Source organism: Colobus angolensis, unplaced genomic scaffold (genome assembly GCF_000951035.1).
Source record: "Colobus angolensis palliatus isolate OR3802 unplaced genomic scaffold, Cang.pa_1.0 Scaffold522, whole genome shotgun sequence".
NCBI lineage: Eukaryota > Metazoa > Chordata > Mammalia > Primates > Cercopithecidae > Colobus > Colobus angolensis.
Genome location: NW_012118733.1, coordinates 340,361 through 355,670, shown reverse-complemented (window position 1 = coordinate 355,670; position 15,310 = coordinate 340,361). Strand labels below are relative to the sequence as shown.

Here is a 15,310-nt window from a genome sequence, read left to right as displayed (position 1 = left end):
AAAAGGAATACAAAATTTTAAAAAACACCTTTTTATGTTTTCTTCAAACATTAACTTTTCCAACGTACACATAGTTCAAAGAATTACACAGCAAATAACCAGACACTCACTCAACAACCTAGATCCTACAATTAATGTTTTTCTGTATTTGCTTTATCACATATATATCCAACCATTCTTCCTTCTATTTCCCCATCCACTCACTTTATTTTTATGCATTTCAAAATAAGTTGAAGATATCAGTCCACTTCAGCCCAAAATACTTCAGCATGCATATAATTAACCAGCATTCAATATGTAGTTACAATTTTAGGTGATTTATACATATACAATGAAATACAAATGGTACAGTATATCCATTTGATTTTGACAAATGCATATACATGTGAACCCAAACCTGTATCAACATAAAGAAAATTACCAACATCTAAAAAAGTTCTTTTGTGCCACTTTCCAGTTAATCCTCTCCTCCTCATTCCTAGAGTTAACCACTGCTCTGAATTTTTCACCTACGTTAGTTTTGCCTGTCCTACAACTCCATATAGATGAAATCATAGAATATATACTCTTGCGTAAGGCTTCTTTGATGAGCATGTTTGAGACTCATCTACATTGCTGCACATAGCAGTAGTACATTTCCTTTCATTGCTGACTAGTCCACTGCATGCATATACCCCCAGTTTTAGGTATTCTCCCATTAATTCCTCACACATTTTTGATTCAGGGGTCACGTGAATTAGGTTTGTAGAAGAGGCCAAGGTGCAAAGGGATAAACAAATGAATATATGAATGTAGTTTCCTTTAGTCTGTGTTGTTTTAAGAGCATGAAAGCTTCCATCACTGCTTTCTTCCTTTCATGTTTAGACTGCAGAGCTCAATAATTTAGGATCAATCTCTGTTCTCTTTTCTCTGCATCAGTACTCCTCATGTATTCTGAGTTATTCAACTTTGTTTTTTTAGATCACTAATGGCCTTTCCTACAGTATCAATTGGGTCCTTTGTCCCCACTGTGAATTAACTGTGCTTTTGGGTTCTGGATGTCTGCATCATTTTTGCCAACTCACTCCCCTTCCATCCTTGTCCTCATAACAATAGCTTTGCTGCAGATGTAATTAAAGCCCCTAACTAGTTGATCTAATAAGGGAGGTTATCCTGGATTATCTGGGTAGGCCTGACTGTATCAACTGGAAGGCTCTAAAAGCAGGGCTTAGGTTTCTCTTGGAGAGAAGGGATTCCATCCCACCTGTGGAGGACAGCACTAGCCTGTGCCGGTGGAGAGCTCCATCCCACCCACAATCTCCCCTTCCTCACATGATATTTTGGCCCATGTTGGTGGGCTGACTTTGCCCATGATCTTCCCTCCCCATCCTGCCCTACAAATTTTGGACTTATTAGCCAGGCCTCACAATCTAAAGCACCATTCCTTATAATAAATCTTAACATATTATTTCTCCTAGTGGTTCTGCTTCTCTACTTGAACACTGACTGCTATACTCACAAAACCTACTTTTCTCCTTGCTGTCTCCTTTTCTAATTTAATAACAAATCTGATTTTATTGAGTTCTTTAAAGGACAAACGGGAAATATCTAAATTTTTTTGTTTCTTACAGAAAGCATACTCAGAAAATCTTCCATCTGAATACTTATGATACTTTACCCTTTTCTTTATGCTGTAATGTTATTTCATAGACCCCATGTTGGCTGGTTATCCTGTTTAACCATACTTAATTGGAAAGATGTCTGTAGGCTTAGCTTCTACCCACAGAGAAGGAAGATAGAAAATGTCTCATGTCCTGCTTTCTATTTACTTATATGCTAGACACACCTGTCACACACCTTCCCTCAGATCTACAAAAAAGTTGATGTGCCTAGTAGGTATTCAAGCATGATGAGCCTGCTAGAGAGTTGTGCCTTTTACAAATGGTCAGATTCTCTAAGTAAAATGTTCTAAGTTCTGAGATCAGTACAATAATTAAGGACCACTTTTCCACCCCGTCAATCCACCCAGCAAGCCCTGCTCACGGTACTCTTCGAATCTGTATCTATGATTCCAAAATCACCATTCTTTGTACTATTCTGGACTACCTCTTAAAAAACCGAAAGTCCCACATGATGCAGGAATTCTCAGCTGCATATGAAAGGAAGGAGAACAGGCCACTGTGAGAAAATACGGTTGTGGAAAAATGAGACTTGTAACTTTGTAACAAAAACAAGGTTTGAGAGGCAACAAAACCTTTTGGAACTCAACTCCTACCACTACTAGTCTTGGGATCAATAAATACTAATCTTCTGCCAAGGAAAAAAAAAATCACTAGCATTTTAAAAATATGTTATTTTCTTTTCAGCAGTGATAATAGCTGAAAAAATACACAAACACTAACGTAGCTAAGAAAAAATTTTTATGAAAAGCTATCAAACACTCTGAAGGTGGGTGGGAATTGAATCATCAAAAGATTATGGTGGGCAACCTATTAATCAACATCAGATACATAGAATTGGGAATTCTACACAGGTTGTTCTTACTGTAGTTTTTCCTAAACCTGTCTTCCACCTCTCCACCCAAATTTCTCTTTGAGGGGAGAATTCTTGCCCCCAAAGATGATCATATCTTTTTATCACTTGGTTATACAATATCATAAGTAAATAAGAATGATGATTTCCCGCGGGACATTTCTCCCTGCTTCCTCTAGACCAAGTCTGCAGTGGGCCCACCCTACATTATCTGGGAGTTATGCTGATTGCTACTGCACAAGGGTCTCTCAGGGAAAACACCCTCCTAATTTACCATTTTCACTAACCACCAGGCTGAGAAACTAAGTGAGACTTGGAAAACTCGGAGGAAAAAATGTCCTTGCCCCACCACTCGCACTGCACCCAGATGAATTCTTATCATCTGCATTTAAGGCAGAACTGTAGTAAACAGTACAACATAGAAGCTTGTTTATATAACTAGGGAAGAGAGAACATTTGGAAGATTTAAAAGGACAAATTCCCTCCTGTTCATATTTAAAGTGAAGATTAATTTTTGTAACAAGCATAACATCAATGTTTTATGTCTCTAAATAGTACATTCAAAATGAATAGCTTACAAACTAGCACACATTATCAGAATACACTTTCCTCCATTTCACAGATTGAGGAAATTAAGTAACAGAGATTAAGTATTTTGCACAAACTCTTGCAATGAAGCTAGGATGCAAACAGACTGATTCCAATGCCCCTGCTTTCCCCACTTTGCAAGAGCAAAGTTAAACCCAGAATTCTTAACTTCATGCTCATGCCTGAAGTTCAGGGAGACTTTAAAAATTTGTCATATGTAGATGTGGGCAGGTAGGCAACTATAAACATTTTTTTCTGAGGAGAAATCTGAGCAATTTCCAAAGGAGTCATTGACCTGAAGAAACCTGAAATGCACTGCAACTAAACAATTATAATAGAAGGAGGATTAGCCATAATTCTTACATACTATCTTGTATAAGTATTAGGCTAGCATACCTGTAAACATCCTAGCTTTCAACAGCAAGAAGTCCTGTTACATAACAAGGTGCCTTATTTATCTGTATTACCTCAGGCATCAGGCATCATGGTTACTTTGTACCTTTCTCCTTTAAATACCTATTTAAAAGTATTTGATGTGCAACTCATTCATGTGAACAGACTATTCCATTACATTCGTCCCTCAACAGCAGGCACGATGAACTCTTAACTGATGCTACTCTCCCCTTACTGTACCCAGTGTTCCTAGATTCTAATCAACAATTAATAGAACAATTTAAACTGCAGAATGTGAATTGAGCACACAAAATCAGATTCCTGATCCCAGTTGTTGACTTAAAGACGGTTCTATCAAGTCACTTGCATCCATTTCACCATGCAAAGTATACAACTAACTTACACAATTTCTTTTGTTATTATTTTAAATATATGTACAGTAAAATTCACCTTTAGGGGGTGTACACTCCTATGAGTTTTTTAACACATGCATAGATTCTTATAGCCACCACCACAAACAAGATATAAAACAACTCCAACAACCCGAAGAATTCCCTCATGATACCTCTTCGCAGTCAGACTTTTCTCCCACTCCCAGCCCCTAGCAACTACTGATCTGTTCTTTTTTTCTATAACTTTGCATTTTCCAGAATATCATATAAATAGAATCATACAGTATGGAACCTTTGGAAACTGACTTCATTTTCCTAGCATAATGCATTTAAAATGCATCCAAGTTGTTGTACATGTCAACAGTTTGCTTCTTTTTATTGCTGAGTAGTATTCCATCGCATGGATACATTAGTTTGCTTCTATATTCACTCAGTGAGGGAAATCTGGGTTATTTTCAGTTTTTTATGATTATGAATAATGCTACTATGAGCACATCTGTGCACAGACTTTTTGGTGACTATAGATTTTCATTTCTCTAGGATAAACACCCAAAAGTGGGATTACTGGGTCATATGCTAAGTGTATGGTTAACTTTAAAAGAAACTGCCACATTTTTCTAGAGTGGTCATACATTTTGCATTCCTACAAGCAACATAAGAGATGTTCTTCATTTTTGCCGGCACTTGGTATTCTTCATCTTAGCTGTTATGATAAATGTGTAATGATATCTCATTGTGGTTTTAATATGTATTTCCTTCCTTAAGTGTTCAAATTTGGTTTGGCCTTTGTTAGCACTGCTTGAGCAATTTTGTGCAACAGAAAATTTACCAGTACACTGACAGTACAAAAAATATTAAAGCTGGCCAATTCTCTCCTATTAAAGACAAGGAAGTTAAGGCCCAAAGAGAGGAAGTGGCCAGGCGCGGTGGCTCACACCTGTAATCCTAGCACTTTGGGAGGCTGAGGCGGGTGGATTGCTGAGATCAGGAGTTCAAGGCCAGCCTGGGCAACATGGTGAAACCCCGTCTCTACTAAAATACAAAAACAAGTAGCAGGGCATGGCGGCATGTGCCTGTATTCCTAGCTACTTGGGAGGCTAAGTCAGGAGAATCACTTGAACCCAAGAGGTAGAGGTTGCAGTGAGTCAAGATTGCACCATTGCACTCCAGCCTGGGTGACAGAGCAAGGCTCCATTCCAAAAAAAAAAAAAAATAGAGGGAGAGAGGAAGTGGTATGTCCAAAGTTTCAGATGTTTGCTTTTTCTAATAGTTGTTTTTAATCATGGTAACATAAACAAAACTATCCAACTCCTGGATCCCTCTTTAAACAAGACAAAATAAAACCATAAAACACCATAAGCCCCACAAATAACTAATGCAGTACTATCTTGACACTGATTTTTGAAAGGCAGTCAGAATACACACTCCCGTATCAATACAGAAATGGAAGGAACTAGAGTTATTAAGGCCATCACCAGGTTTCTGAAGAGGCACTCACACCTTATATAATATCAAATATTCTGATCTCTAAATATTAGCAAGACAGAAGTTTCTTGGACACTATACTTAAAAAAAGAAGAAGAAAAGGACAAATCCTTTCTTCCTTGATTTGATACTTCCTTTCAAGTTTTACCTGGGCAGGACTATCCAGGTAGTATCTGACAGTATGCACCTGACAGTATGGGACACCATTCAGATGGTTGATCACAGTCTTAACTGTTATATTTAGTAGATTTAAGAGAATCAAAGCTGGCAAAGACCTCTTTACCATTCTTCCATGGAAGAAGACAAAACTCGTCTGAGTGTAGAAACTATGCCATGGCTCAGGCCCCTCTGGGTATTTCTCCTCAGGACTGTTCACCTGTGGAGAGGGTGACTTGTGGTCTGCTCACCCAACATAATTTAGTACTTAAGGCTGGGTGGACTCTACCCAGTCCTAGCCGTGGAGTGACTGACCAGCTGTTTCACTGAAGACATAGAAAGTACAAGCAGACCCTTCTGGCAGGAGCTCTTAACATCAGCCTTCCAATCTAGATTTCATCAGTAATAAATTAACATTTTGATCTCTATCTCAGGACTCCTAAATCGTTCGATTGAACTCAGAAGGGAAACCGGATGTTACTTATTGAACTCCAGGTACACATTATGTTTCACTTTAAAATATCTATACAATTATGACATCAAGTAGATGTCATCTGCTACTAGAATCATGCGGGAAAACCCTTGTTTGAGTAAGAGGACTTACTATGTAAATGTTTTTGAAAAAGTGGACTTTTGGCCGGGTGCAGTGGCTCACACTTATAATCCCAGCACTTTGGGAGGCTGAGGCAGGTAGATTACCTGAGGTCAGGAGTTCGAGGCCAGCCTGACTAACATGGTGCAACTCTGTCTCTACTAAGAAAAAAACAAACAAAAAAAAATTAGCCGGGTATGGTGGCACATGCCTGTAATCCCAGCTACTTGGGAGGCTGAGGCAGGAGAATCACCTGAATCCAGGAGTGGAGGTGGCAGTGAGCCAGGATCATGCCACTGCACTCCAGCCTGGCCAACAACAGCGAAAGCCCATCTCAAAAAAAAAAAAAAAAAAAAAAAAAGTCCTTTCTTCAGTGAATTCTCGTAGAGAGGGCCAACAGATAAGTCAGTAAGAGTGACACTAACATGGTTAAGGAAGTGTGTGGTTTCTCAGAGCACACCCTGTTCTCATGCTCCTCCCACTCACTGCCGAATCTTTCCTCTCCTTCACTTCCAGGCTATCGTCTTTGATCATTAAACACCAAAAAGTAACTCTGCTACTCTCCTCATGAAGAACGTGTCACTTTCTATACTTGAGAGATCATGTCTGAAATCCAGACACACAGGAAGGTGATGTGCCACTCTCCTTGGGTAGTCCCTAGGGTCATTTTGCTGCAACAACATGCTTAACAGCTCAGCTGAAGAACCTAGAAAAGATGCCATGGAGGCCACTTTCCTACAGTAGTTCTAAGATTTACTCAGCTGCTGTGGAAGACCTGAATATGATGACTATAGAAAAGCAGCCCCATTACAAAAACAGAAATATCACAAACTTAAGGTTTGTTTGTAGATCATATAAATTCTCACCATGCAAACTCTGATCTGTCCCCAACACATTCCACTCCGCGGGCAGCTTCAGGTGCCTGAATGCCAGCACTACCTTCTTATCGAGGGAATTCACATCCCCAGATGGGGGTCCTGACTGGTCAAGAAAACGGGTAAAGTTCAGAGCCTGCTGATTTCCAGCACTGGCTGCTAGGAATTGAGCTGCATCATACGCTTCATCCTGGATGAAATGAAAGTCTTCTTCAGCCACCACAAACACGGGAAGGCCCTCTTTGGAAGCACAGAGCTGCACCTTCACTGTCTCACAGCAATCATGACCTAAAGAAAACACAGGCAGCAAAGAAAACAGTATTAGAGCCTCACTGCTGAAAGGACACTGGTGGATCCTCTTAGCTCTTATTTCATGACATACAAATTTCTCCTAAAAAACACCCCCCTTCCTCTTAAGCTCTGACAGCATTTTTCCGAACTTCTTAAAACTCCATTTTCAGCTTTTAACATTATTTGCATATATGAGTTCCCTTAACAAAGAACAAAAAACTCTGTATCCCAGCTTTCACCATGCCTATAACATGGTATCTGGAACTGAACAGGCTCTGAATATCAACAAGGGCTATTCAGTTTTAACAGATTTAAGAATGAAAGCTGAAGGACCTGCAAGGCCTAGCATACGATGGAAAGTCCAATAGCTACTGAACTAAATTAGATCTGAAAACATAACAGGAAAAAATATCACTCATACAAGTTATACAGGAAGAATTTTACAGATTCACTAGCACTTGCTTTATTATCACAATACAAAGGCTCACATGATGAAGCACTTGGAAAAGTACACAATTACTTGATTTTATTTTACTACTAAGAGCAATACAAGGCGTAAAAAATAAATATTGATTTTTGTTCTCAGATACACATTCTTTCCCATCTCAGCCACTAATGTAATGAGGACTTCAATGAAATTACCTGGTTTGCATGAGGATAATGCGATGCTGTGGCTGGGAGCCCAGCTCAGGAAACGCAAACATGCCAAGGACTCCATGGTGCCCAGTGTACAGACTGGCAGGCACCTCAGGAGTGGTGATTGGAGGCAGAAAACTGCATGCCACTCCAAAGAGCTCGGCTGGAGCCAGGTCAGCAAGATTTAACACCACATGTCTACGGGTAAGGCCTTCTTGGAGGATCGGGCTTTCTTTTGAATTTTCAGCCTCACAGAATCAAATATTTCCAATATTCAGAATATACTCATCAAAACGCATATTGTATTTCCCCTGTTTTCACACACTGATCTCAAATAGCCAGAACTATGCGCCTATCATCAACCTTCTTCCATTATCTTTCTGATGAAAAAAAAGGAAAGAAAGTAGAGTTCATGTTTTTGTTAGGGTGATGCCACTTCGTGCTCTGCCTGATTAATCACGGGCACCCATGCACATGCCACTTCCCTGAATCTCTAACATTCAGGCTGCTCTTCTACAGCTAAGGGCATGTAGAGAAACCCTCTACATGGTCCCTGAGACTGAATTTCCATACCACGGGCACAGGCCAACAGAGGTTTCAGACTTGGAACAAACTAAGCTTTCTGCTGTCTTTGAAAGAGACAATGTTTTTTCCATGTTATCAGAATAATAAATAAGTTGATTTTCCACATGCTTTTTTCCCAAGGGCCTCCTTAAGCCCTTCATCCTGTGGCAAAAGAAATCTCTCACTGCTGTGTACTTCTAGGGTGGTAGAAGTATTTACCAAGCAAGTACCTAGTACACGTCAGGCATCTGAGTCATTTCTCTCCATAACAATTTTACGAGGCATGTATTGTCCTCAATTTATAGATTAAAAACTGAGACTTAAAGAAGTAACTTGCCCCATGTTACACAGATAATAAGGTGTAGAATTCACTATTCAGAGTCAAGGCTGATGCCAAAGGATATGGTCTATTATAACAGGAGGCAAGGGTTTTGTATCACATTGCCTATCAATAGGGCAATGTGTTTGAAGAGGAAGAAGGCTAAGAGCTAAGTCCCTGCCTGAGAGGAGCCTAACACTGGGAATGATGGGCTAGTATGACTTTTAAGCAAGAATAATTGGTTCATGAACCATGAAGATAAGTCTTCACATGAACACTGAATCCACACGATACTCCCACTGCCTTCCAAGTCGAATTCCTTCTAAGAAGGCTGTAGGAAGCTGAAACATCCCCTGCTTGGTGTGTGCGTGCAAGCGCAAGCATGTGCACATGCATGCACACTTTATAATAATGTATACGTGGTATTTACACATTTAATATATGAAAGAGAATTAGGGGAAAAAAGCAATATTTTTTTGAAGGGCAGCCAGCCTAACTACACAGACATCAATGTTAGCAGAAACAAACCAAATGATTCCTTTAGTAAGATTTGTCTATTTTTCTAGCAGAAAATGTTTCCTTTAAAATATTATCTAACATCTGACTCAGTTTTGCTCAAGAGCTAAAAGCTAGACATCCATCAAGTCCAGGCACTATGATCAGAAGGTGAAGATGAATAAAGTAAGGAGTCTCAACTCCTAAGAGATTTACGGTCCATAACAGAGAATCAAACAAGATGCAGAAAACTGCAACGTAAGTCAAAATGAGAGGACTTCTACAAGAACTTTCCTATCTAAAATATCTAAATATCTAAATACAGTGCAATTTGGGGAGAGGAGTGGTGCATTCCATATGTGGGCAAAGGCAGGAAGATTTCACAAAGGAGATGGCAATTAAGAAGGACTTAGGCCAGGTGTGATGACTCACATTATAATCCCAGCACTTTGGGAGGCCGAGGCAGGCAGATCGCTTGAGGCCAGGAGTTCAAGACCAGACTGGCCAAGATGGTGAAACCCCACCTGAACTTTCCTATCTAAAATATCTAAATATCTAAATACAGTGCAATTTGGGGAGAGGAGTGGTGCATTCCATATGTGGGCAAAAGCAGGAAGATTTCACAAAGGAGATGGCAATTAAGAAGGACTTAGGCCAGGTGTGATGACTCACATTATAATCCCAGCACTTTGGGAGGCCGAGGCAGGCAGATCGCTTGAGGCCAGGAGTTCAAGACCAGACTGGCCAACACAGCGAGACTCTGTCTGTACTAAAAACAAAAATTAGCCAGGCATCTGTAGTCTCAGCTACTAGGGAGGCTGAGGCAGGAGAATCGCTTAAACCTGGGAGGCGGAGGTTGCCATGAGCCAAGATCGTGCCACTGGACTCCAGCCTGGGAGACAGAGACCCTGTCTCTGAATGAATGAATGAATGAATGAATGAATGAATGAATGAATAAATAAAATCTAGAAGGGGCCCCCTAAATTCTTTAATATTATCACCCGAAACATCATACATAGCCTCACTTAATTTCCAAATAAACTGATGGTGGATGGATGAACGATGGATGGATGGAGAGATACGTATGTCAGTCAGGAGAACTGCTTTAAAGAAGAAATGCTGTGGTTCATCAATAGAATCAATATATAGCATTGTACCATTTATCCAAAATTAAGCTAATCTGTAAACTTCTGAAAGTCCTTTGCGGTAGATTTGAATAAATGTCAATAAAGACCAAAATTTTACAATTCAATGATGATGATGTAAGTAATCTGAGATCTAAATTGAATTATGCTTTCAAACCTTAAATTCACAGTGCCTTAGAAGAGAGATTACACTATGTAAAACAGAATATCCACTGCCATACCCATTTAACCAGTCCTTTTCCTTTCTTATCACTTTCCTTCCTCAAGCCTATGCAAAGATGAGAAACCTGAACCCTTGAATCAGAAAGGGAGTCACAATACCACTAAAAGTAAACATCATTCACACAGCAAAAAGCCATGGTGAAGCAATGCTACCTTACCCAAAACTGTGAAGTGCCAAAGTAAAGTATCTGCACAGAAATTTGTCTGGAATTGCTAAAATGACTGTTCACTGAGGCAGAATGGGATGAGGGCGAACTACAGGGAGAGAAACAGAACAAGGCGGGATGGGTGTGTGCATGTGGGGGTGTTGTGCTTGGCAACACCAGTATGCTTATCTCTTTCTGCTGCATTAGCAGTGTTTGTTAGCAGATGAATGCATGGATGTATGAGCTACTGTCAGCTCTGTGTACAATGAAAATCAAACTGTATAACAGAGAAGGCAGAATGTCAGAAATAGCCATGAAAGAGATATCTCAGAAACTGTCCAATTGTTAATCCAATGTTTTCCCTTCAGATATGAATTCAAAATCTGAAGGAGAAACTATGAATCACCTTAAGTAAAATATGCCATAAATCTGGAATTTGTTTGGTATGATTAGAGGCTTCTTTTTCAAAAGAAAACCTGAGGGTTAAAAGATGAGTGGGGAACTCAAGAGTTTCCTGGATTAGTCTTTATTAAACTTAAGAGTACACTGGAAGCGTTACTACTGATCAAGAATAAAGTACCTCACCCTACTGTCTGGAAATCAGCCATACCAGGTTGGCCTACTGTCTCACATTAATGTTTTCCATTAGGCTCAAGTGGCTCTCAAGATTATTTTTTAATTCCTATAACCTTTCCGATACAGCACCTGGGGAGGAAATCAGCATTTTTAAAAAAGTTACATAATACAGACTCAATAATAAAACAAATCACCCCACATGCCTACACCAAAACCTCTTACTATCAAAAATTAGCTCTAGAGACACGACTATTTGCAAGAGGGTCATTAGTCTTACGACTGCCTTTGTACATAAAGACTGCAGGGTTATTAACAATGTCTGCAATTACACTGCAAAGACACGGGGATGGGAAACTGTATCCAATTTGATATAATAACCAAAATCTAACTTTCTGCATAAAAACAGAAGCTGCAGTAGGAAGAACAATAACAGGATTTTCAATTAGTTCCATGGTGTTTTTCCTTTGATTCAATTTCCTGGTAACAAGAAAGGAAAATAAAAATCCCAATCTTTTTTTAAAAGGGAAGTTTTGAAAATTTTACTGAATTTCTGAAGGTAGTTACTCTAGAGGATTTATAGAGGGGAAGGACAGAAACTACTAGAAGAAACATGGCCCAAACTTTAATTCCATATTTTAAATTATGAATTAATTTCTGAACTTCTCATACTATCAAGTCCACTTACAAGACAAATATAAATTATGGGGTGGGAGAAGTCTGCTCCCAGCTGAGTACATTGTAGGGATCCTCCTCAAGTATGCTGGCAATTAGCTGTCAAGTAGAAAATATTAGATTTGAACTCCAGCTCCACTTCAACAGATTTGGTTATCCTGAGAAAGTCATTCAATCTTGAAGCCTGTTTTCCTTGCACACAAAATGAGAACACCATTAACCTTATGGATTGTTAAAAACATTAGAGCTGTGCACAAAGTACCTGGCATAAAATGGGCATCTATAACTGGCAGTTTTTATTATTAGCATTAAAATGCTTCTGTTTAGGAAACTCAAGGAAAACAGATCCCTAACACTCTACAAAGAGCTTCTCCAGCATGGCCCAACAAAGCTTGCCATTGGCACTGCAGAAACAACAAAATAGAGGAGGGAAAGAATAAACAAAAACACAAGGCGCACCTAGGTGAGAAACAAAAACTTAACTACTGATGGTCCTCTTAAAATCATCTAATCTGCACCTTTTTTATGCTGGCAGGTCAGGAGGTGTGTGTGTGCGAGGTTGGGAGAGCTCTCCGGCAGGCTCCTTCTCACTATATGGAGCAGCGCACCCATGGAAACGAAATATTGCTACTGATAAACAAAACTGCTGAAGCACAGCCCAAGAATTACTTCATTTCCTATTAAGCTAAAAGTGGAATGCATCCCATCTGGGCCCTCTCTTTTGAGGATGAAACAATAGGAACTTTGTTTCATCAGCTATCCAAAAAGAAACCCTAAAAATGTTTGCTGGGCCAGCCAAGCCCAGTCCCACACAGACTTTACCTTCTAAGAGAAAAAGTGATGGAAAATATAAAAATAATATCTTGATTACTTCAGTTTGGCATCAAAGTCTCTAAAAATTTGGTGTCTTTTTCTTCCTTCTGAAGTGTCTACGATAGGGTTAAAAGAAACCAATTTTCAGTCTTCAGATCCAGACTCTAATAAGAAATAGGATTATGTGCAGAAGTACATACCCACTGCTGGGTTTTGGTGACCTAATGGTAGTGTGCAAATTTGGTATATGTGTAAAATGTCTCTATGTGTACAGGAGTATTTAATCAGAAGAGAACAAAGAGTAGGCACAGGAATTTCACCATGTACATTTTAGAGGAGGAAGGAGAGATTTAATGCTAAAAATGTGCTCCGCTATATTCCAGCCCATACCTCTAAGGCAGGGTTTCTCAGCCTTTTCTTCCGTTATACCCCAAAGAGCCTTTTCAGACATTATTCTCTATTCACCCCTCACTTCATGAAACTTTAATACCACAGATAGACCACAAATTTGTTTAACTGTATTTTACATACACACAGTAAGTCTTTTTTGTTCCCCAAAAGGCAACTTTCACCCCCTTGGGAGGATATCACTCCCTTAATATTGTATGCTCTAGGATTCCAGTGCTGTGTTCATGGTTCCAAAGTTATGAAATATATAATTACCTCATAACATTACAACTAAGGACAGCAGATAATAGATTTTTTTTGCTTTTCAACTAGTTCTCAGTCTGTTTTTCCAGTATAACCACTATATGTACTAACTAGCATTCGGACAGTAATTTAAGTTTTGCAGAATATAAAATCTCATCTGTCTAGAGATAGCTTCATAGTAAGATATTTCAGAATAGGGAGACTGTTATAGAAAAAGTCCAATAAAAATAACTGATTACCTTTTGCCAGGGGCAGGGCCGGGCTGGGGGATGGGGGGGTTGTCAGAATTCTCTAATTAAGTCCATTAAATTAAAAGTCTACAACTTCTTTTCAAATATGCTATTCAATTTGGTAATACTGCACATCTGCTGCTAGAAAGTAATTCTTGGTTCACAAGAAATGAAAGACGCCAAGCATGGTGGCTCACGCCTATAATTCCAACACTTTGCTAGGTGGAGGCAGAAAGATCACTTAGCCCAGGAGTTTGAAACCAGCCTGCGCAACACAGGGAGACACCATCTCTAAACACACATATACACACACACACACACACACACACACAAATTAGCCACTCATGATGGTGAGTGCTACTTGGGAGGCTGGGGTAGAAGGATAACTTGAGCCTGGGAGGTCAAGCCTGCAGTGAGCTGTGATTGTGCCACTGAACTTCAGCCTGGACAAAAGACTGAGACTCTGTCTCCAAAAAAAAAAAAAAAGAGAGAGAGAGAGGAAGAAAAAGAAAGACATAACACATTATAACACATTATTACTCAGACCATTTGTTGTAATCTGGGCTGTAATTTTTTTCTTTAAACCTAAAAGAACTTCTGATCAGGTAAATGTATTTTTCTTTCTTAATGACAAATCTACTTTATAAAGTACCTTCCCTTATCAGTGAAAAAGAAAAGGAAAATATAAAAGAGCTGAGTCAAATTTGGAGTCAATAAAGGTTTGCAGTTCTTCAAACAAGAACACTTGCTGTGAATTCTAAAAATAAACAACAGACGTGGCTGAAAAAAGATTTCATTTTATGAAAGATTCTGCACCAAAGTCTTTTACAAAAATAGTATACAAAAACCACTAAACATCCTGTTCCATCTTCTATTCTGAAATCACTACTTGGTCTAAATTCACAGTTTCATTAATAAAAATGAACACAATAAAACAGTACTCTATGCCCCCATCTCACCCCAACAATTATCTTCAAAGGATGTCCAGATTTCTGTACACTATTTGCCAATCCTACCTAGGTCTTAAAAAAACAAATCTCAGCTTTATCTCTCGAGAAAAATCACTGGTTAATTAAAATGTCATTTAGGATTTTATTTGTTTTCTATGAAGGGATAATAATGGAATATTATTTTCATTTATTACTAAGGCAACACCTTTCATTATTAGAAGTATATTTCCATCTCAAGCTACATTTCAAAGCAAATTATATTCTTGAACGAGCTACTTTCATAGGTGTTTTGAATGTAGTATTTTATTATAAAGCTGTGGTTGACCTCCAGTGTTAATTAACACAAAGATGGATTTATTTTCAAAAGAGAAGACATTCTTTTCAGCAATCAAAATGTTTTCATCAAAAATTACTATGTATCATACAAATAACATGCTCACTGTAAACATTTAAACAATTCAGGTTGGGTGCGGTGGCTCACGACTGTAATCCCAGCACTTTGGGAGGCCAAGGCGGGTGGATCACAAGGTCAGGAGATCGAGACCATCCTGGCTAATAGGGTGAAACCCCGTCTCTACTAAAAATACAAAAAAATTAGCTGGGCATGG

At 39.0% G+C, this 15,310-nt stretch overlaps 1 protein-coding gene across 3 annotated transcripts in view; it reads right to left on the bottom strand.

Annotated features, from left to right (window-relative positions):
- AKAP13 (A kinase (PRKA) anchor protein 13) overlaps nt 1-15,310 on the bottom strand; it is a 360,775-nt gene that overhangs the window by 204,361 nt on the left and 141,104 nt on the right. For all 3 annotated transcript variants that reach the window (XM_011960761.1, XM_011960763.1, XM_011960762.1), the window contains exon 4: nt 6,984-7,280. In XM_011960761.1, coding sequence (XP_011816151.1) covers nt 6,984-7,280 — 297 coding nt within the window. The remainder of the gene's footprint in view (nt 1-6,983; nt 7,281-15,310) is intronic.